At 35.3% G+C, this 24579-nt stretch overlaps 1 protein-coding gene across 11 annotated transcripts in view; it reads right to left on the bottom strand.

Moving 5' to 3' along the window:
* Positions 1–59: 59 nt before the first annotated feature.
* Positions 60–24579, bottom strand: part of BTBD10 (BTB domain containing 10) — a 64255-nt gene continuing 39735 nt past the window's right edge. For 8 of the 11 annotated variants that reach the window (XM_033119384.1, XM_033119383.1, XM_033119387.1 and 5 more), the window contains 7 exons: positions 20595–20791; positions 18288–18573; positions 15608–15710; positions 13667–13787; positions 6406–6603; positions 3806–3916; positions 60–1187 (listed from right to left, as the gene is read on the bottom strand). In XM_033119384.1, the coding sequence (XP_032975275.1) occupies positions 877–1187; positions 3806–3916; positions 6406–6603; positions 13667–13787; positions 15608–15710; positions 18288–18573; positions 20595–20791 (1327 nt within the window). In that variant the 3' untranslated portion in view covers positions 60–876. The remainder of the gene's footprint in view (positions 1188–3805; positions 3917–6405; positions 6604–13666; positions 13788–15607; positions 15711–18287; positions 18574–20594; positions 20792–24579) is intronic. The other 3 variants (XM_033119391.1, XM_033119393.1, XM_033119392.1) reach the window with 1 other exon arrangement.

Genomic DNA, 24579 nt, shown 5'->3' with positions numbered 1-24579 from the left:
ACAGGAATTCTGCTAATTATGAGACTAAAAATGGTCAAGGTTATAAAGTATAAAGTTGATCAGAAACATTAAAACAATGGAATTTTATTTTGATGAAAAACTCGAGTTTACAATCATTTAGTAAATGAAGAGCAAACACTTCATTTTCCTATTCCATAATTCTTAAGAAAAACAATCATTAGTAAATAAATATCTGTGAACAGATTAAGGGTAAGGCAGACTGGATAATAAACTACCCCTGCTGTTCACACTCCCTGCATGTGACTCACTCTGACAGGGTGAAAACGGCACTGGAGATAAACTGAAAAGATAAGATATGGGCACTGAATCTCATTCTAGTCATTCAAATAAGCCCAATGATAAATACTCATTTTTTGCTCATCATGGGCAGTAAACTATACACTTTCACTGAAGGAATACTTTGATAGAAGCACTTAAAAGTTATATTGTGCATCACAACTATAAAAATGGCTTGAACAGTTCCATTTAACCACCATTTATAAAGTGCAACTATATAATATTCTGCATTTTATCTGTGGTGTGACGAATATCAATCTGGACTGAAAGGACACCAGCTGTCAATTTCCACTTCTGAAAAGATTTAGGTGTGTGAAAAAGGACTGTTCCCCCCATACAAAGAACCAATTTCACAAACTTACTGGTAAACAAATACATTTATATAATGGGAACCTCCGGATGCTGGAGTTGTACTCCTTTAAAAAACCATTCCGCTACCTTTGGTCTTTTAAAAAAGCCCACACTGCTGCATCCTAGACATGTGCACGTCATGATGAAGAGCCGCCCTGCAGTGCAGGATGAGGAAGATGGCGACGGCAGCGTGAAGAGTAGCATGCGATGGTTTCAGGGACATGAGCATCACAGCACGGGGTTCTGTGCGTCAGCTTCGAGGTCATTGTTGCCTGAAGGGGGCTGGATTGGGAGAATATCCAACTCATCCACCTGTGGAGTTGGGTGCATGACGACCAGCTGGTCCTGGGGAATGTCTGCAGCAGCTGCTGCAAGGTTGGTGATAGATTTACTCTTTACACACTGAAAGTCTACGTGCCGACTCTTTCCCTCTTCCTTCTCCCAGGACATTCGAATAAAGGGTCTTTGGACATAGTTGTAAATCACTTCTGGGCGGCCCCCAGGCCTTTTCTTTACTTTTTCTTTATAGGTAGGATAACCTGGAGGAGAGGAAGGTTTTAAAAACTGAGGACGTGCGCGCACACAGACACAGACACACACACACACACACACACACACACACACACACACGCCACCCCTCCCCTACTTCTCACCCAATTTAGCCCAAAGAGGGCTTTTCTATTGTAGTTCCTGAACAAACAAATTAAAAAGAAATAAAACCAATTTCCCATCCTCTTGGTCATCAGTGCAACAGCCAGAAACTGAAATCCTACTGATGTAATTCACAAAATCGTCCACCACCATCCTCTCAGCTGCACAATACACCAACCACCAGGAAAGCGTTCTTTAAGAGCATGGAGGGAGTGGGTCCCAAATAAAATGGTATCTAGTGCATCTTGGGCTCTGTGTATCCTTAGTATCCCTGAATCCTTCTCTTCACAGGATTATCTGGCCTCAAGGCCTAAAATTTACCGTCACATTCGCCTTCTACTTTCCTTAAACTTAAATCTCATCTTCACATTACTCTGGGTTTTCTTTCCTTTTCTGGTTCAATGACAAAGAGCTATAGAGCTCTCCAACTTCACTGGTTCTAGGTATTTCTGCACTTAGATCAGCAGAGCCAGTATTTTAACCCCATATATCATTTTAAAGTTACTGCTCCCAACAACGAAGCAGTTCATTTAGATTGGCAATTCCAAAGCAGCTTTCCCTCTTTAACTGTATCTTCCTCCTCTTGTATTAGAAGTACTGAAAAGTATCAACTAGTAAAGACAATCCTAGTTTGGGAAACGTTTTAGTCATTTACCAGGGAAGGCAATTTCTCCAAAGACACTCTCCTTAGAAGTTATTTGAGTCCTTTCCCTCCTTCCTACTAGCTAGAGTTGCTTGTACAGACCCGGGCAAACATTTTCTGTGCAAGGCCAGAGAGTAAATATTTCAGGCTTGTAGGCTATATGGTTTCTACTGCAACTATTCAACTAGGCCACTGTAAAGTAAAATCAGCCACAGACAATACATAAATGAGCATGTCTATGTTTCAATAAAACTTTATTTATAAAAAAACAGGCAATGGACTGGATTTGGCCCATGGGCCATAGTTAGAACAGAATGAGAATCAGAAAAAAATAGAAAGGTCTCACACAGGAGGGACTCAGTGATTCTTGCATAAGGAGATGTATGGAGGCATCACTGTAGCTAGTGTATTAGGCCACGTGTGGAGTGGGTGTGTGGTTGAGGTGAGGAGGGTACAGTGGCAGGCAGAGCTAAAAACCTTTGCAAGACATTCTGCAGAATGTTTTCTGCATTTCACACTTGCAGTCAACTATCACCTGAAGGGCAGTGCTAGAGATCAGAAAGATCCCATCCTTTCCCCTTGTCCTGGATTCCTCTTGAACTATCAGAAAGTCTTTAAAATTTCCATCTCATCGCATTCCAATCTGTCCTCCATACAGAATCAGCACTTGCTTAAAAACTACGAATAGTTTCCTCAGAATTAAAGGGGAAGGTGCATACTCCATACCACAGCATACAAGGCTTTTTTATAACCTAGTTTCAACCTACTTGTCATCAGGCTTCAGCTCAGATGTCTCCTCCTGACAGACCCGTCCCTGCCCTCCCGATCTCAAGTTGCTTTCCCTCTAGCTCTGAGACCAAGCAGCTAAATCCCACTGCTTGTAAATGACAGAAGACACACAAGTGAAACTCATGTGTCAGCAATTCCACTACTTTTCTAAGTCCAAAGTCTCTTCCTCTTCCTGCGAAGACCCCGTTTCTGGTCCTTCTTCCCCATCTGTCCCAGCAGACCATTATAGTCCTGGTTAAGTCCTCACTTAGCACTCAATAGGTTCTGTAACTTGAAGCAAACAACATAATGAAACCAGTTTTATTATAGGCTAATTGATACAAACAAGAGCTCAGTCCGGTGGCATCCCATCAGCGTGGTAATGAAATAACAAAGGGCTGCTGCACTGTCATCTCCCAGCAGCTCGACTGGGTCATCGATCAATGCCACTATCTTCGTTTTCACCCTCACAACCATACTGAGAAATGACTACATGCCAGGTCCTGTTTTAAGTGCTTTTCATGTATCCACTCATCCTATCCTCACAATAGCCCTATAAAGTGTTCACTAATACCCCATTTTAGATGAGGAAATTGAGGCACAGAGAAGTTAAGTGCCTTGGCCAAGGTCATACAGCTATTAAGTCATAAGATCTGAGCACAAGCAATCTGGCTCCAAACTTTTATTCTTTACACTATGCCATGTTACGCCAAGAAAAATATTTTTAGTAAGGGCACTTTAAAATAAAAGAAGCATCTGACATGGCATTTGGAAAAATTCATTTAAATCATAAAGTAAAAAGCGATCTAAAAATGTATGGGCTTAGTAAAAATATGCATCAGGGAAAGCTACAGAAGATAAATTCATCTCTCTCATATTGCTAGGGAATCTTATGGAATAAAAATTTCTAATGGTCTTCTATTTATCTTCTCAACGGAAGCTGATTGTTATTTATAGGTCTACTGCATGATCATTCAAAAACCATTTGCCTGAGATTTTCTCAAAGTATGCAAACTATATTCTAAATGTGATCCAGTTTTTTAACCTTGTTTTTTTCCAAAAGAAAATTAACAGAAAATAATGAAAATGTCTTACCTTCGATTCCCAGTCTAATCTTCTTAAGACCCCTCTCCTTCAAAACTGATTTGGCCACATCTCTGTTTTCAATGTACTTGAAAAATCTATATAATTTTGTGCTATAAATAACTGGAAACAAAAAGACAAAAATGTTTTCTTATTAAAATCAAAGTATTTGGAGATAAAAAGTTTATCTTGATCATCAAAGGGGCCTGACAACCCTAAAAGCCCAAAGAGTGGATGCAGTGATGCCAAAGGATGACTAGCCAACATGACAGGACAATTCAGTACAGTTAATGTATAAGCAAATGTCTACTTAAGTTGAAACAAGAAAAGCTTTCATAACCAATCAGGTAACCCAATCCATAGGAAGAATCTCCTTCTGAAAGATATATCATATACAAACTTTTTGGAATAGGATCTGCCCCAATTTCTTCAATAAGAGAACCAAAGGAAGATATTAGGATCACATCATTATCAAGCAGGCAAAGTAAAGGACTTTGCTATGATGCCTACAAGGCCTTGTCTGGAGAGGGAAAAAATGCCTTGTCAGAGAGTGCAACATGGATACATCTTACATTTCATGGATTGAGCAACTATTAATAACTCCCCAAAAAGGCAAAGACCCTCCCCACAAACTGTTTTTCATTCAGGCCAACAGCCCAATTTAATACTGATGTTAAAAATGGCAGATTCGAGCATGTTCTGCCCAGGTTAGTCTGTTTAGAGCAAACTGGCTTTGCAAAGGACATTCCACTGACAACATGTTGAGTCTTCGAAATGTGCTGGGAACTTCAGGGAGTTAGACTGATGGACCTTCCTCGCCTTCTCTCTTTCAGGTGGAGTTATCTCCCTTAAAAGGTGAACTGCAAAGGTTTTTTCAAAAAAAGAAAAACACACTCACAAACCAAACATGCTGGTTTAAGAGCCAATAAAAGGAAAATACGTATACAGATGCTACTCATGGGGTAACTATGTGATCATTAACTACGTCTTTAAGATTACTGATATTTTAAGATAAATTTTTTTTGACATCTCAGAATGGATGGTGTCATAAAGTCACATTTAGGAAAATCAGGCTGAAGAGGCTATCTCTGTCTCCTTAAATGCATCTTCTTTAGGTTGGAACATCTTGACACAAAAGGAAACATTTAGACAAATTAAGTAAAAATGTTTTCAGTCCTGTTAAGCTTCAAAGCTTAAGATAAAAAAAATAAGTAAACCAAAAAACACTGAAATGGAAAGCTCAACAACTGAAAAGGAAAAGCCAGATGTATTATAATTTCTGTATCACTGTAATGTCATTTCTGTGTTCTATGATTGGCTCTACTCTCTTCGAGTCAAACTTTTTGAAAACTAAAATACAAATTTTAAGTTTGTTCATTCCTCTCAACAGAAAATAATGTAATAGATTTCTCTCTCATTTTTTCCTGTTTTTCAAATTTTTATTCCACATATCATAGAAAACCACTGTCAGCAAAGAGCCTAGGAATAAGGAACTAGCAACAGAAATGTCTGTTACTACAACTGCCCACAGAAGAATCACAACACTCATTTAAGTACATAATGCAAAGAAAATGTCTCAATGTAAATTTTGAAAAGTGCTACCATAATTCGTTCAAATAACCTTTGAAAATCTTCTTTAGAAGTCAAAAAGAATACCACTTGGAGTCTTTATTTTGTTTCTAGACAAGGGTATGTAAAATGGAAAAAACATTAAAGGGTTTAGGTACGTTCTATTTTCCTGAACTTTTCACTTAAATCTTAATCCTTACTGAGTCAAATCGGACTGGATTACAGAACAAGATGCTGGCCTATTTTACCTAGCTTTCCAAATCATTTTCAACTCTATCTTCTCCATCTATGAAACTGGTTAAAAATACTGTATTGGGTTCATCAAGAAAAACAATATAAGATACATTTTTCTAACAGAAAAATGAAATCAAAAGGCTCTAATTAGAAAAAGTTTGGAAGTATAGTAAGAAAAAAGTTGGTCATTGCTACTCAAGATACGCTGTTTTGGTCCGAGATACCTAACTATAGTTCCACAAAACTTTCTGAAGGGTCACTGTATCCTCCAGAAACACAATGATACTTAAAAAGGAACATCTTAGAAATTAAAGTCACCCTTGAAATCAATGAGTTGAAGCTTCTCATTTTACACACAGATAAAAACTCATCTTAAAAAAAAAAAAAAGCTTAGTTTTTATAATCTACTATTCCAGGATCTACTTCTCTAGGATGCTTCCAAATGCAAAGAAAAAAAATCCATCAAGATCCAGATACTCAACAGAGAGCAAATCATCACTGTGCATGTCAGGAGTGGGCACACTTCTTCTTACAGGGCCAGATAGTCAATACTTTGGGCTTTGCGAGCCATGCGGTCTCCGTTGCCACTACTCAACTCTGCCATGGTAGCACAAAAGCAGCCATAGACAATACATAAAACCTCATTTATAAAAACAAGCAATAGGCTGGATTGGCCTAGAGGCCATCGTTTGCTGATTCCTGGTATACTTGAGAATTCAATGTACTTTATAAAAACTGTCCTTTGATTCAACAGTATAAAACAGAGAATTGGGGGTGACTGAAGGGAGCAAACATGCCACCACACTCACTCTGTGAATACTCTTCTCCCATCTGTGGTGGGTACTCTTCATCCCAATCAACGACATCATCGTCCGTAAGCACCACTATGTGGCATTCTCGTTCTCCACTCTGGGCACTCGCTACCATCAGAGGCAGGATCATTTCTTCCAGATAAAATTCAAACTGTCTACGAGCACCATCATTTGATAACTCATGCATTAGGGCACCTGAAACCCACAAAAATATCTTGAGTTTTTGGGGTGACTGATAAAACAAGAGCAGACGCAACACACAAAACATGGAATTAGTTCAGCATCTACTTTGGGCCCCTACGGGCAATAGGGTGGTTACTCTCTAGTCAACAACACTTTTCCTAGGAAGCGTTCTTACAGAACTATAGAATATTACAGCAAAAAGGGCCAATAAAGACATCCAACAGTAAGCCCCTTGGTTTTATACATCATGAAGTAATCTGCCTAAGGTTAAAAAACTAATTTGCAAAATCAAAACTAAACTCGCCACCCGCACCCCCATCCCTAGCCCAGGGCATTTTTTACTGTATCATGTTGTCTTCATCAGTATATGCAATTATATCTCAAAGTGAATATTAAGGACATTTTTCAGATATCCATATGAACTAAAATAGCGCCCATATTCCATGCCTCACGTTTTCTTTCTCAGAAAATTATTCACAAATAGCATTAATATTTCAGTGTAGGAAGAGGGATGAGATGAGAAGGGCCTACTGGCTTGGGATAAGGAAGGCAAAAGGCCAAGCAAAATACAGCAAGGTACAGGAATTACACAGCAGAACTGACCCTAGAATTGTGAGGGGTAAAAGATACACTTCACGTCACCTTCCTTAGGTACAAGCATCATGAACAACTTCCCAAATACACAGGCACAACTCACCTGCACTGACCTAATGTTTTGTTTTTTTATTCCTCTTCCAATGGCAATGTCCCATTTCCTACCTAAGACTCTACCATCTCAGAAACTACTGGGAAGGTTACAGACACTAGAACTCAAATCTGTCATCTCCCAAGGGAGAGTGTTTTCCCCCCTACAACATGTTGTCTAATTATATAATAACTATCAATAACATAATTATAATAAAATGATTAAGTAATTAACAATCTATATTATTATTATCTAGACGTGTTTCTCTCTCTCTAGGCAGGCTACTTCCCTTTTTGTTTTAACAATTCCATTTATAGCCAAACCCTTAGGTGTTTCAACACATTCTCTTTGCCCTAATTTCTGAACCAATTAGGGCCTCTACACTCACTACTTTAAAACTGCTCTTGCTATGGTCTCCAAATGACCTTCAGATTATTAATGACAATGTATATTCTGATCCCAATCTGATTTGACTTCTCTGTTGAATCTCTCACAGGGATCACTCCCTCCTCCTCAAAATGCTCTCATTCCTAAGAATCTCTATACCAATTTGTCTGATTTTCTTTCTCCTTTCTGGCTGTTTTTCTCTGGTCACCTTTACCAACGCTTTCTCCTCTAGCTGTTCATTAAATACTGGTATTTCTCAGGATGACTTGAAGTTATTTTCCTCTCTCACCTTATGCTGACAATTCCCAAATTTATTCTTCTAATTCTGCTTTCTGTATTCTAGATGCATTATATTCAACTGCCTTCTGGAAATCTCCACTTGTATGGCACCTCACAGGCACTTCAAACTCACTCAATATATCCAAAATTGAATTTAATAGTCTCTGCCTCTCTGCAGTGTTTTCTAAATCGGTAATTAGCTTCACCATCCACTGAAGTTCTCAGGATCACCTGAAGAGTGCCTGGCATTAACAGGCACTTAAATATTTGTAGAATCAATCAATCAATCCTTGGTTCCTCTTTCATCTCTTAATTCAATCATTCTCCGAAGGCTATCAAGTCCACCTCTTAAATACATCCTGGATTGTGTCATTTCTTTCCCTGGAAGATGGTATTTTCCAAAGACAGCTGCAAAATCTCTTACGCCACATGCTTTTCTGCAATGTGAGCTTCACACCTTGCAAGAGGTGGAGTCTAATCCTCCTTCCCTTTTATTTAGGCTGGTCATATACTGACTTGCTCTTAACCAGGGGAGCATGGCAGAGGTGATGGTGCATGACTTGCAGTTTTACCTTGGTCTTGGGAATGCTCGCTCTCCAAATGCTTCCTCTCTGAACTCAATCTCCAGACTTGGAGAAGCCCAAGCCACATGAAGAGGCTACATACATGTCCTCTGTGTGACAGTAAGAACTGACCCCAGCCTTTGAGTAATCCCAGTTCAGGAAGCAACAAGTCAGTGAAGAAGCCCCCAGACTTTTGAGTCACCTCAGCCCTTCAATTTTTCACAAAATGAGGCTTCAGATATTGTGAAGCAGACATAAGCCACCTCTGTTGCACCCTGTCTGAATCCTTGACCCACAGAATAAAAATGATTATACTTGATGCTACTACGTTTGGAATGGTTCTACAGCAATAACGAGAACACAGGCCATCTTCACTGCCCCCGCCATACTGCAAGTTATCATTCTCACCCCAACTACTGTAAAACCTTCTCAAGAAATTTCCCCAGCACTGGCTTTTGCCCTCTGTAAAGTAGTCCCCCCTTATCTGTGGTTTTGCTTTCTGTGGTTTCAGATACCTGCAGTCAGCTGTGGTCAAAAATAATGGAAAACACCAGAGAAAAATGATTCATACATTTTAAATCGTGCACTGTTCTGAGCACCGTGATGCAATCTCTGTCCAGCTCCGCCCCCGTCCTCCCGCCATGGGAATCCCCTTGTCCAGGACAATTCACACTGTATACTCTACCCTCCCATTAGTCACAGCAGCTGCCTAGGTTATCAGGTCAACTGTCGCAGTACCGCAGGGCCTGTGTTTAAGTCACCCTTATTTTACTTAATAAGGGCCCCAAAGCACAAGAAAAATGACGCTGGCAATTCAGATATGCCAACGAGAAGTCCTAAGTGTTTCCTTTAAGTGAAAAGGGGCAAGTTCCTGACTTCAGGAAAGAAAAAAATCATTTGCTAAGGTCGCTAAGATCTACAATAAAAATGAATCTTCTGTGTGAAATTGTGAAGAAGGAAAAAGAAATTCATGCTAGTTTTGCTGTTGCATCTCAAATTGCAAAAGTTACAACCACAGTGCATGGTAAGTGCTTAAGATGGAAAAGGCATTACACTTGTGGGTGGAAGACATGAACAGAAAATGTATATACATATATATGGTTTGGTACTATCTGAGGTTCCAGGCATCCACTGGGGGTCCTGGAATGTATCTCCTTCAGGTAAGGGGGGGACTACTGTTAACTCATTTTCCCCACAGCAGCCAAATTTAACTATGTGTCTCCTCCTAGTTTAAATCTTTCATGGCTGTACTACTCTTAGAATAAAAGTCCCAAATCCCCAACTTGGGCCATAAAGCCTTGTTATGTGAAAAAGGTTATAGATCAGTGTGAACAGTCCTTTAAAAAAATATTTTTTAAAATACTATCCACATATGGATGACTCCCACATATAAATATCTAGCCCACATTTTTCTCCTGAACTCTGGACATGTATATCCAATGTCCCACACTCAACATTTCCACTGGGATGTCTAATAGGTATTTTAAACATAACATGTCCAAAATCAAAATCAAGCTTCTAAACTTCTCCCATGAAGTCTCCTCCACCTCAGTGGATGGTAACTCTATACTTCCAGTTTAAACATACTCTACACACAACAATAACAACATACAAAATATCAAAGAATAAACTTAAGACCAGAGTAGAAATAAGACATAAAAGAAAACCGAATAAATGGAAAGCCAGAGCAGTTGGAGTAGGAATCAGTATAATTATGTTCATTCTTCTAAAAAATTAACTTCAAGGAATTGTAAGGAAAAGCTCAACATTTTTTAAATAATTTTTTTGAATGTCTAGAACAGACATAGGTCAGATTTCAGTATGTTTGAGCCTGAGGATTACTGAGAGGGGAAAAACTAATGATACTAGAGAAGATGACAAGTGGAAGAGTTGTAAAATTGTATGAGGTGATAAAATAATTTATTCATTCAACAAATGTTTACTGAGTCCTTACTATGTGGCAGGCACTATGGACACAAAGTTAAAAAAGGTATAATCCCTGTCCTCCAGTTCAAACTGGTTTAATGTTACAAAGTGAAAAATAGAGCAAGATAGAAATAGGGGTAGAGATGGAGAAGAAGACAGAGATGGAGATGGAGATGGGGACAGAAAACACAAGTGTCTCTGTCGTTGGTGCCTCTGTTTCAGTGACTCCATAGGCAGGCTCTGCCTCGGATTTCCCTTTCTCAATAGGCCTGGATATAACTTCAGTGTTTTAGACTTTGGCTGCAATCCCATTATCTTCTACAAGGATGGTGCCTTTCTTCCTGGGCCTTCTGAATTGGTACTTTATTCAAACTTTAAATTTCATTTTCCATATCCCTTTTACCCAAGGACACTGTATTTTCATTCTTTTAGCTCTAGGCCTTCATTCCTGAGTTTAGCTCTCGTTTTCAAGACCTCTTCTGGATTACAGTGCTTACTTTAGGAAAGAATGGTGTGACTGAAGACATATATAGCCTATGGGGGAGCTACTACGTACCACAAATTTCCCGTGGCTTCCTGGTAAGTTCTATGACAGATGATTGTGCCATCAGTCCCTGTACTGATCTTACCTATGAACATACCACTCCTTTAGCTTGGAACACACTTCCTCTTCCCTTTCCTCCAGAAGCTTCCTCAAGCTCCCACACCTGAGGTACAGTTCCCATATGCTCATTTTGCATCCTATGCTTCCTCTAACACCATAATACAACTTCCTTGCCTGTCCTCCACTATACTACAAGCATCATGAGAAGGAACCTTGTCTTTTTTTGTTGTCTTTTATATACCTAATATTTGGTATAAAGTGAGTGCTCAATAAAAATTCACAAAAGGACTGATTACATTGTAACCATTAAACAAATTGTTATTAAAAATTTTTAGTAATGCAGTTATTCACAATATATTTCCATGTAGAAATATAAAATAGCGTGTACAGTATGACCCTTTAATATTTTTCTTTTAATTTACTTTTATTTCCTAATTTTGCTACCTTATTTTTTTAGCAAACCCTTATTTAACACTATGTGTCAAGCACTATTCATTTAATTTTCATAGCCCTGTGAGATAAGTATTACTGTCTCCATATTAAAGATGAGGAAACTAAGAAACAAGGTTTAAGTAACGCGCCCAAGAAACTCAACTCTCTAGCGAATAAACATTTAGTACTTATTTGACTTCTTTTTAAGTGAAGAGACACACTTACACATTTTAATGTAAAGTGCCATTACAATATTCAGAAAAGGCACTTATCTGCAGAAAAAAATTCATTTTTGGACTCAAGTCTACACCTACAGTATCCTTTTATATTTTTATAAGACTATTTCTGTCTCTTCAAATTCTATTAGTTTTGTTTTAATGAAGTCTACAAGAATCTCTAAATTTTTAGTAACATAATACAAGTAATCTAGAGATAAGTGTAAGCATTTAAGTCTATTACATATGGCAACCATATTACATATATTTTACATCAAGATTCTCACCTATAATTCCATCACAGATAAATGAAACTTAACAGTGATGACAAGTAAACTGTGTCCAAAGGATAATGAAACTAAAGTTCACATCATCTGTAAAAAATTCTAGTGTTTTTTTAAATCTGACAGTCACCAAAATTCAACATCTAATTGTATGAAGTTAAATTAAAATACTCCCGTGAATTAAAAAACACTTAACTTGACGTCAAGGATCTATAATTAAAATAATAAATGCTCATGGTTTCTACTAAAACCACTTTTTAAGATGTAAAAACACAGCAACTTTGTTCAAGTTAGGCGTATGCTCCAGTTGTCCAACTATTTGACTTTAAACTTTTAAATATCATTTACAGAGAAATGGACTCAGAGGTAGACCATCTGAATTTTATGGAAACTTTAAAGAATGTTTGGCAAAAATAAAATACTACTTAGGCACAGACTTAAGGCCACTCATTTTCAGTATATGTGCTGCCGAAGGGAGCACAGGCCACTCATTTTCAGAGTTAGATCGTAAGTGAGCAAGAAGGATAGTTTTATTTAAGTATACAGTAGGTGCCTTAAAAATTTAAATAAAATTTCCCATTCACAGTTTCCAATACACCAATCTCTGAAAATGTATGACTCCACTCTCTGCCAAGCTAGTGTTGAGTTTAGGTAATAAAAGCAACAATATGTCTGGAGCTAGCACAAGGTTATAACCACATACAGGAAACTTAAAAAATGGCTTCCCACTGTATATAAAATAAAATGTAAGAACACTAGTTTGGATTAAAGACCTTCCATAATCTGGCCCACCTATTTATTTATTCCCGTCTCCTTCTGGTTCTGATACAAGCTAGGTTATTTACAAAGTGTATCTTCCCCATCTTTACTCCAAAAATCCCAACTCTTACAATGACCTCCCTACTCTTTTTTAAATCATTCCTATTCCTTCTTTACTACCTGTCTCCTCTGAACTCTTCTCCAAACCCTCTAGCTGACAATAATCCCTCCTTCGTCTGAACTTCTCCAATCACTTAATATCCAAGTCAACATTTGATAATTCTCATAAACTATTTTGATTATATAATCACCTTTTTTTCTTAGGCATGGCATAACGGTGAAATGGTGGGGTGCTGAGGAGGAGGTGAGAAGAAAACATCAATCAAAGAGTTAGGATTCCTAAGTTCTAGACCTTGCTCTGAGACTATGCTTAAAGTTCTTGAATGAAGTCATTTAACCCTCTGTATAAATGAGGACTAGGTATTCAATCTAAGATCTTTTATGACAAATACTGTTTTTGAGAATTATTTCTATCTTCCATAGTAGCTTAGGATATTATCTTACATGGTAAATAGAAAAAAATTATAAATTTTTGGTTGATGTGCTCTAAGGAATGAAGTCAAACACCACATTTTAGCGAAGCCAGGGCTCCCAAGCTGGGAGATAAACCAGTAGCAACAAATGATAAAGGAAACAGTAGATGAGCAAATATAGGAGAGTCTATTAAAAAATAAACTATAAAAGTTGAAAAAAAGTTTTTGGAAAATTGCTCAAGGAGCTTATAAACATGTCTATAAACTTCCATAAATAATCTTCATGGTATTAAAGTGCTTTACAATTTAATTAAACAAATATTTGAAGTCTAGATAAATAGCACTATTTCAGTCTTTCCATTCCAATATAACTCTACAAACTACTCATACACAAAACATAATACTTACTGAGATCTCTACATTTAATAGTGCTATATTCAAAAGAGATACAGAGATAGTCACATGCTTCTCTCAGTTCAGGAATAGATATGCCATCAGGACAACGGATTATTCCAGTTTTATAGTAATCCTAAAAAAAAGGCAAAGAATGCATAAAACACCTAGTGCAGGAGATAACCAAAACTTATTACTAAGGTTGGGCTGGGAGCATTTTCAAAACGGTAGAGCTCTGAGATTTGTGAATTGCATATTTTAAGATGAGATGGGACCTCCATTCACCTAACAACTATTTCATTTAACCAGTAAGAAAAATTTAGGCCCAAATAGGTTCACTGACTCACCAAGTCATAGAATTACTTAATAGCAGAGGTAAAATGAGAACCTAGGTCTCCCCATTATTTATGCATCTCTTCTTCTCGACTACATCTTGCTAATTCATATATATATTTCCTCCGTAAGGTATTTTTCTATATAACTACCATAAATTTTAAAAACTTTTTTGAAAAGGAAGTTGAATAGTATATCTTAAGTTACCTTAAATATTACCTAGAGAATTGAGCAAAATTTAAGGTTTTTAGAAAAGAATTTCAAAGTCATATCAAAGTATTAAAATATGTAAAACAGAAGGCACAATTAGATATTCTTCCAAATACTATCCTTTCATGTTTTGCATATTAACTACAATCAATCAACAGTAATGATTCCCAAATCTACTTAAAATGTTGTTAGGGGCTGGCCCCAGATTACAAATAAGGTGCTCCATAGCTGACTTATAAACATTTTTCTTGTCAACTCCACTGGGGGGTCAAAAGTAAGTACGGGCAGCTGAAAAAAGTACTTTCTAAAAGATTAAGATCTGCCTCAAGATTCTCAAGGTTCAGAGCCACAGAAACGTAATTTCTAAAGTTGATGAATCAGTGGAAATCAGTCATCATTGGATACTTGTCTGAGTACTAACAACCCAACCAAGATCAACTACAGTTGGCCCCTGAACAACACTGGACTTAAGAGTACCAACTCCCTGTATAGTTGAAAATCTGCGTATAACTTCTGACTCCCCAAACCTTAATCACCAATAGCTTACTATTGACCGGAAGCCAATATAGTTGATTCGCATATATTTTGTATGTTATATGTATTATATGCTGTATTCTTACAATAAAGTAAGCTAGAGAAAAGAAAATGGTATTAACAAAATCATAAGGACGAGAAAATTTATCTACATTATTTATTGAAAAAAATCCACAAATAAGTGGATCCACACTGTTCAAACCTGTGTTGCTCACGGTTCAACTGTACTTTTCCTGTCCTGTACTGTAGGATCCTCCCTCCTTTCTTCCCCCAAACTATCTGAGGAATCCATATTTTCAGACTGTGGCATAAACGTCACACACTGTAATCAAATCTTTATCACTGATTTAAAATTACAAGTAGGGACTCTGTATTACTAATTCAAATATTCCTCAAAATAAAAGGTGAAAACCTCAAAATAAAGGATTAAAACAAAGATGCTACAAATACATTTCAGATATGAGTTTTAAATGTTCATAAATGTCCGTATTGCTGTTTATGTACAATAAAATACTGAATTCAAATAGCCACATTCATTCTCAGGTAGCAAAAAATGATCAACTTCTTTAAAAGAATTACAAGGAGGAAGGAGTAACATGACTCCATAAATGTTAACATTAAAACCCTTGAAAGAATTGTTTATGCAGACCTAAGAGATGAATCATCCCATATCCTGTCTTCCCATCGGTCATAAAATTCATTTACTTATATCATATTATCTCTATGTATTAAAATTAAAATAAATAGTATTTTTTTAAAAAAACAATACCCTGCATACCTCCATAAAGATATCCAAAATAGAACTCTGATTTCAATTCAAGTACCTACCAAGAAGGGGTCATGTGATTAAGTCAAAACACATACGAAACAAAGACTTACCAGGATAGCTCGAAATACAGTGGAGCCAATTCCCTCTGCCACCTCATACTCTCCCTTCTCATTGGGTCGTGTAAAGTTATGTTCTCTGCCAGATCCAAACATCCTACAATAGCAAACAATTAACAAATATATCAATAGGTAGAATATTTCCTTCAAAAGAGAAAATTGATTTTTGCACAAAACTAAAAAGGAATTGTAATTTAAGCATTAAATTATATCATTAAATTAGTTCAAGAATTTTTATCAGAAATTTATTCTGGAAAATGTAATAAACAAAGGAATATTTAAAATAGCTCCTTTTAGATGGGCAGGAACAGTAATATACATTTCCTACAAGCAAACAAAATCAACTGATAAAATTCAGAAGCTAAAGAACTTTCCAGCCCCTTGTCCTCAGGAACAAAGAAATATCAATCAGTTAATCTAGGGGAAAAGGTGGCTTTTATACTAATCTTACCAAGAAGGGGGAAAAAAAAGGAAAAGGGAAACCATGTTATTTGTGCCTTTTCCTTAAAATTGCCAGCTTTATTACAAAGTTAATGCTATAACACAGCAAATACAATAATCTAAACTAGGTAAAACTAAGATGTACAAGCAGGTTAGTTGGTTTACTTTTCACATTCTTAACTACAAATGTAAGAAATCTTGCTTAAAATTCTTACACTTGCATTCTAGAATTGAAAAACAAGCACTCAAATGATGGGGCAGAAAGGAATGAAGAAGAAAGAATGAAAAGTTTAAATGAGTAAAAAGCTCTTAATATTAATTTTTACATAAGAAAAATACAAATGCACTTATATTTTTTCAGGTTATGTTGGCCCTTTAACAGTAACCATTTAGAAAAGAGTCAATTTGCAAAATATATCCTTCAAAATGAGAAGTATAATGCATTACTCCCAAGAAAAGATTTATATTGTGATTCAAGGAAGTAGAACCTCCTCCAAATTTGGACATTTCACTGACCACAAAATTTCAGAACAAATGTGGGGGCCTGGCACAGGGTTGAAAATGTTTTCATAAGTTAGGGCATTATGTACCATCTGCTATTTCCATCTTTTCATAGAAGACAGGACATTCTAACAAGAAAAATTTAGGATAAAAATCACTGAATAAATAATAGTTCTTAAATTGTACTTAACTATACGGAAAAAAAAAAAGTAGAACCTCTGAATCTGATACCACTATTCCTAAAGTAAATATGACTAATCTAAGTATTCTACTCAACAATGTCCTAATTTAAATGTTTCCCCTTTTGTTATGACACAGAAACCTGTAAAGAACAAAGTTTTATTTCCAAGTTTCCAAAAGAATGCCAACTGTTTTATACAGTTTCCCGTGTATACTAATTTACATTGCCAAAGATATACTTGAGTCAATGGATGTGAAAAACCTTCATTGATACAAAAAAATCTTACAAGAATCAAATGTAATGCAATTTTCTCAAAACACTTGAACTTTTTACAAAAGGAGAAAGCTATACTTTTCAGATCAATATTGATACACACACACACACACACACACACACACACACACAGACAAAATATATTTTTTTAGAAAACATAGCCTAACAGGTGAAGCAAAATATCAAACATCTACTTCTTAATTGTTTCTTTAAAGTTTAGGTAAAAAATAAAGTATTAACAGGGTCAAGTCATCCTCCTAATAGCTTCCATCAATAATCTTCCCCTATGCTACTAAAAATACATAAATACCTATAGTTCAAGTATTTTTTCCTCACAGATGCAAAGCCAATGTTAAAAGAAAATACTGACCTACTCAAAACGTATAGTGTCATATGTTAGCATTTATTTTGTATTCAGACACTGACAAACCACACACACACACACACACACACACACACACACACACAGAGGCATCCCAAGAGTATTTAGGTTACAAAATACTCATATGTAACCTAAAAAGAAAAAAAAAAAAAGTTTTTTCTTACTTCATGTAAATTTCTACTTCATACAAGTATATATGCCCCTTCATTTTACATTAGAATGAACAGAAAAAGATACTAATTTTACATTTAAAAGGTATTTGATCCTAATTTTGGACACGATAAAAAATCGAGTCCCTACTGTCTGTATCATTCTTAGATTGCAATTTCCATTACTACAAACTTTACATTAATCTATTACTCTCGATGAGCACAGATTAGAAGATGATTATTAATCTCTCCTTCATTCTACTAACTACTTGTTAATAACATTCCTTTTTGTATCTATATCAAACTGACAACTCATGCTGACTTTTTAGCTAACCAACTGTTGGGTTTTTTTCCTTTAAACAAATCTGATACCTGCTGTATTTAACTGTGGATTTTGGGAGCCCCAAGTAAAGGAAACATTATCACTGTTCAATTCACATTGTTAGATGCAATCTGTGCTTTCAGCCTGTGGAGGTATTTTAGTATTTGTCTTCATTAACTAATATATTTGCTATTCCTACTGGTACAGCAAAGATCATTAGAAATAAAACCAATTTCAAGATCTGGCTTTACCACTTTCTAGCTGTATAAACTTTAACCTTCAAAAGCTTAGTTCTGTCATCTGTAAAATAAGAACACTACACTCCAACAGAGAATTACTATTATGAAAAAAATGAAAAACTTACATAAAAAAATGATGTGAAGTACTTTATTATTAATAATATAAAGAACTGCAATAATACAAACCTGCCCAACATTGTATTTGGCTGTGCAGTAAAAATGGATGGGTCTACAACAAATCTAGTGTTATCCACTATTAGTGTCACTCGTTCTGATGTTCTTACATTCCGAGCTCCTTCTTTTGCATTTTCATATACAAATACCATCTCCCCAGATGTTTTACAGCTACTATCTGAACTTGACTGACTACTGTTTCTGCTGCTGTTCCCAGCACTACTACTGGAACCATTTGGAGACGCTTTTTGAGGACGAGGACTGCTTGGACGAGAGGAACTGTGATCTTTTTCTCGTTCTGAAATAAAGATGTTAAACCAAGTTATGCAAATTTCTCTTTAAAAAATGCAAGATCCATATATATCTTTTTAAAATTTTGATTTAGAAAAGTTGTTTAAAATCACAGCATTCCTGCATTTTTTAATCTCAAATAACATTTTCACAGAATACCATAAATATTAATTTATTTCTCAGGAATAAAACCTAAAACCTAAAATGTTTTCTGAAATAATTCTTTGTAGACTTTGTAGACAATTAAGAAAGATGTATAGCTGACTAATGTTGGCCCAGACTATGATCAAAATTAAGGTAAATTTTATGTTATTACCCTACCTAAAAATATACAGAAACCCAAGGAACAGAATCACAAGTCAAATAAGTATTGAAAGTTAGTAAAAGATTAGTAAGAACACCAATTTAAAGTCTCCTAAATATTAAAAGTATTAATACTATTCTGAGAACACAAAGTACAAACTTTTAAATCTTACTATGTTAATAAGGGCATTTCAAAACCAGCAATTTAACTCACAAAAGGAAGGTCCCAAAGGAAGAAAAAAATTTCACTATAAGGACAGCAAAAAGGACTTATTTTTCCAAATGATTCAATGTCTACCAAATGAAGTGGCTTCCATAGCTGATGATAATAGTGCTTTCTTTTCAGTTTCACTTTTGTTGAATAAAGCACTGCTACAAAGTTTATAGGATCACATAGTTATTATGTATAATTTCAATAGGTAGAAAATATTATTAAAATTCAAAACATTTTCTTTAGGTGTTCCAATATTCTACAAAGGGGAAATTAAGATTTTTGTGACTAAGTTTCCTTCAGAGGCTAGATCACTAAATTATAAAGGTGACCTAAAAATGTACCTCCATCTCATCAGTTTCATCAGCTTTTGCCAAATTCCTCCATGACTCAGGCTTACTTAGAACATTCTGTACAGCTTTACTGATTATATAATTAGATTTGTAGTATCTCCAGAGACACTGTGACACCTCGCTTTTATTGCCTGTTTCCGCAATGCTGGTAGTATCCCAAAAGCAAAATTTGCTAAAGCAATAATTTATTATATCTTCCTACTGTCTTCTTGTATACTGATTCACATATAACAAACTATAATCTCTTATTTATACTTCTGTTGATTTTTGGTTTATCAGTACTAGTCTGACTTTAAGGACCTACTTAGTTATTGATAACTTCTATACATATTTAGACCCTAATATAAATGATTTTGATTTATAACAATCAGAAACCTCATATCATATAGTAAGTGATCCTATATAGCAAGCTGAGGTGTTTAATTTAGCCCCTTTCCCAAGGGAAAATGAAAATCAACAAGTTCACATCGCTTACGTACCTCTGCTTCAGACTAGCGCATTATATAGTCAGTCACACAATGCATTTACCTGGGGTAATAACTTTCATTTATAGTAAGGTGTAGGAAGAAAAAGACCTGAGCTAGTTGCCAAAAAAGCAAAACATTTCACATATTCCCTTTCATCTTCTATTTTTATTATTAGAAATATTGTCAAAAATCAAAATAAATTACTCCTGATGGCTATTCTAGATTTCACTTTCTTTTTTTCAGGATGATTAACCAAGGATTCCTACCAATAATTTACTATTATTGATAGTAATTTATTGTTGATGTTACTGATATTTACAGTAAATTTATTATTGGTAGTATTTATTATTACAATAATTTATAACCTAGTTTAAAATAAACCAGTTATATATCTCCTAAGATAAAAATCAACTTGAAAAATTTTTTAATCTACATCTCACCATTATAAAAGCTTTCAAATTACTTCTTTCATACAACTGTTCCAGATTCTTAAAAATAATTCACTTTTAAGTTTCATTTAATAAGTTGTTTTTCCACAGCAAGCACCAAGCTAAGCTAAAATAGAAGCAACTGAATAAAAGTAAGAAGTTAATTTTACTCTGAAGTATTAGGCACAAATTCATTGTCATCACTACTTTAAAAAGGTAAATGCATGCTTTAAAAAAATGTTGGGAAGGTTAGTTGATTTACCTACCAACATGGTGCTGTCGTGTTGGAGAAGTAACATTTCTAATACAAGGAGTGAGTTGAGATTCTGTTCTTTCATGAGATGAATCTCGTGATCTGTCACTTGACCTTCGTCTATCTCGTGATCTCTCATGTCCCCCACTAGCACCATGTAGACTCATTTTGGTGTGGTCGATAACTCCTTTAGCAACACGTGAGGGAGTACTAATAAGTTACAAAAGAAAATTAACCATAAAAGTAGAACATGAGATACAAACACTTTTAAAGAAAAAAAAACAGTTAACATAAAACTACTAATATTTTGTTTTTTTAAGAGTTTATTTGAACCAAACTGACAAGATCTCAAATGCTCCAAAACTACTAATATTTTAAAGGGCAAGAATCAAACGCTACTTTACAATTCTGAAACCTAATTTACCTCAAACTTGTAGGTTTTATCAATTCTGGAGCACTCTCCAGAATTTTAAAGATCTTTTAAAGATCACAAAAATCCAACTCAGTTTTTTTTTTAAGGATGAGAAAACTAAAGCCCAGAAAGGTTAACTGACTTATAAATAAGTAGTAATAGAAGTAAAGTAGTAGTAGAAATAGTAGTAGTGACTTCCCATATCTAAATATTACTCAAATGTTCTTTTGATTTCTTTGATTGTGGGAGAAAAAGAGAGGGAAAAATCACAAGCTTCTGGAACTCAAAACTGAGGTATATGCCAAAGTAACCGGTCTCCTTGCCAAGTAAAATAATTCTACATGCTAAGTTCAATCAACTCATTTTGATTTTGATTGAACTCTTTTCAAAATTTTAAAAAACATTTCTCTAAAACGCTTAACTGCACCGAATGTGTAAAGTCACAGAATTTAAAATTTTAAACCATCAGATATAGAGTATATTTACTCATGAGAAGTGAGTTAACAGAGAATAATGATTAACTAAAATAGTCTAGTTGACAGAATTCATTCACACAATTATTTATTAAGTTATATGTCCTATGTGTACAGTGCTGTGCTACATGCCAGTAGAGAAACTTCTTCGAGGAGCTTAGGTGTATCAGTAAAACATGAACATGTAGAGATTTAAACAATTCGAGAGTTACCCCAAATTTCAAATACAAAATGACTAAATATACCTCAAATACATAGATAACTAATAAATGAGTGACAGATAATAAATGCCTTAAGATCTCAGAGGAAGAAGACACCACTGTAGATTAGGGTTAGTCACTGGTGAGCCAGGCACAGATAAATAGATAAGATTTTAATACGCAGAATAGATAAGTAGGAAAACTGACAGGACAAAAATTAGAGCTAGACCTAAGGCATTTTGCAAATTTACCATTTTAACATACACCATGGTTTAAAAATATTAAAGTGGTTTATAGGAATAGAAGGAACTTCATGGCTTTAGAGTAATAAAGACTCAGAATCAAGTCATCCTTTTAATTTTACTTAACATTTAAATTTACTTAACATTTTGGAAGCTTAGTTTTCTCATCTGTAAAATGTAGATTCGATTTACTTTCTAAAGTTAATATGAGAATTAAATGAAGTTTATAATAAGTAGGCTGACTTGCAATGTACCTGGCACAACAGAATCATCCAGTAAATATTAGTTTATTTAGTTATGACAGATGAGGATATTAAAGTTCAAAATTGTAAGACTTGCTCAGTCACATATTAAGTGTATATGCTAATACTGTAACCTAAGCCTTTTGAGTCATTCCAGTACCCTCTCCATAATATTACCCTGCTCTTCTTAGCCAAAACCACACTATTTAAAATTTAATCTTCTTGATAATTCAGTTTTAAATCCTGCAGCGCTTCAAGGTCATCTCCTCTGTTAGATTATTAGTAATAACACTAGTTTTATTATTTTGGTGGTTTCTTTCATTATTAAAATCAGTTATCACTTCACTGTAACAGACTACAAATACAAAAGATAGGGCCGACTTTGTATTTATACCGTAAGAGTTACTTCTAGAGAAATAAAGGCAACCAACCTATCAGCCTTTATCAGTCACTTGTCTCTCATCAATCTACAGAAAAGAAAAATTCTACTCCTACCTTCTTTCTAGTGAAAAAGATCAGAGTAGAATTGCATCTTTGGCACATAATCTTTTTTTTAAAAGATCCTAATGCATTTATGTTAAAAACCTTAGACTAGAAACAACAGATTTTCTGGCTTCAGTCCTAAAGAAGGAAAAAGAAAGAAATCCACATAAATAGCACAAGGATTATATATCAAAAAAATAACTCCTCAAATTATTCTAGCTGCTAAGTTTTGAATGTGCTAAGCACATTTTCTAAATATGAATCTAACTGAAAATTTAATACACAAGGTACAAACACAACTACAACTAAGGCAAAAGCAGGATAAATGTTCAGTTTGAGTAAGGGCCAAGCAGACTGATTAATTGAAAAAGCGCTTCCACCAGACATTTCTGCAGCTGAGAGATGAAATACTGCTAAGTGTTCTGTTGAAATACTGGCTTCATTTCTAAACTGTTCAGATTTTAAATGAATATGAAAGATATAATACACTTCTATCCTTTCTTTTCATTCCCACATGGAATGTACTCTGAATCAGACCTTCAAAATCTGATGTTATGAAAGACTAATTATGTCCTACTCTGTTTAATTAAATAATTTTAAATCAGGAAAGAACTCTAAGGATGAAAATAATTAATGTGTGCAAAATGAGGACGAGCAAATTCAGAGGAGATAATTCTGCTTCGTGTTGCATTTAAAAGAATTTGAGATACATGAATTGAGGACAGGAAAGGAGATGAAAAGTACAATAGCCCCCATATCTGCTTCCAGCCAAGACAACGTAACAAGGACTGGATTTACTTTCTTGTCTGAAACAATCCCCTAAAATGGACAAAATAGATGAAACAATGGTTTGCAAGACACAGTACATCATGCAGAGAGTGAGCCCTGAAAGATGGAAAACAAATGAGATAATAAGCCCAATAACTGCCCCAATTATTACCTTGAGAGAGTTTCCAGAGTAAACACAAGGAGGCGAAACCCAGGTAAAACCTGTTGTTACGGATGTGGAGCAGAGAGGTTGGGGACAATAGGTGGTTAGAGTTCTCAGGACAGAGTACCAGAGAGGGGAGAACAGCACAGACAAAAAACCCTCAGAGATCTGCAGTGGGTCTTCCTCAAGTATTCAGCTTGATACCAATCAGCACACATGTGAGGAAACCACACGAGGCAGGGAAAGAACCAACTCCAAGGATTAGAGGAAACAGTGCCCAGGACTCTCATAAAGGGCCTGTTCCTCCCAGTCAGGCTGGAAAAATCTTGTAACTCAGAGGATACTGGGAAGAGAATCTAAAGGGTCTTGGCTCTGAAATGGGAAAGAATTAGACCTAAATTGAACACTGTTCTAGTCACATCTAATAAATCTTAACAGCAAGACCTGAAAACTCAGACTGTTTCCAAGTAACTGAATTGAACCCTAAAACAAAGCTCAAGAATATTTATAGGAATACAGAACTATCCAGCACCCAAACAAGATAAAATTCACAATGTATAGCATCCAATAAAAAATTACTAGGCATGCAAAGCAGAAGAAAAACATAACCTATAGAGGAAAAAAAATCAATCAAATCAACCCAGAACTTACACACATCTTAAAATTAGAAACAAAGACATTAAAATAATCAGTATAACCACATTCCTCCAAAAAATTATGTAAAGATATAGAAGATAAAACAGAAATCAAACTTCCAGAAATAAAAATGACGATGTCTAAGATGAAAAATACACTGAATGGAATTAATGAAGATTATACATTATAAATGAAAAGATTCATGAATTTGGAAACACAGCAATAGAAAATAATCAAAATGAAACACAGAGAGAAAACAGAGCTATGAGCTGTGGGTCAATTTTAAGTGCCCTAATATAGATGTGAAAATGGAGTCCATAAAAGAAGAGAGGTGGGGAAGAGAAAAAGTATTTGAAGAAACAATGTTTTAAAATATAGT

This window comes from Rhinolophus ferrumequinum, chromosome 11, assembly GCF_004115265.2.
Source record: "Rhinolophus ferrumequinum isolate MPI-CBG mRhiFer1 chromosome 11, mRhiFer1_v1.p, whole genome shotgun sequence".
Classification (NCBI taxonomy): Eukaryota; Metazoa; Chordata; class Mammalia; order Chiroptera; family Rhinolophidae; genus Rhinolophus; species Rhinolophus ferrumequinum.
Note: the sequence above shows the minus strand (reverse complement) of the source record. Positions and strands in the feature narration are given on the sequence as shown.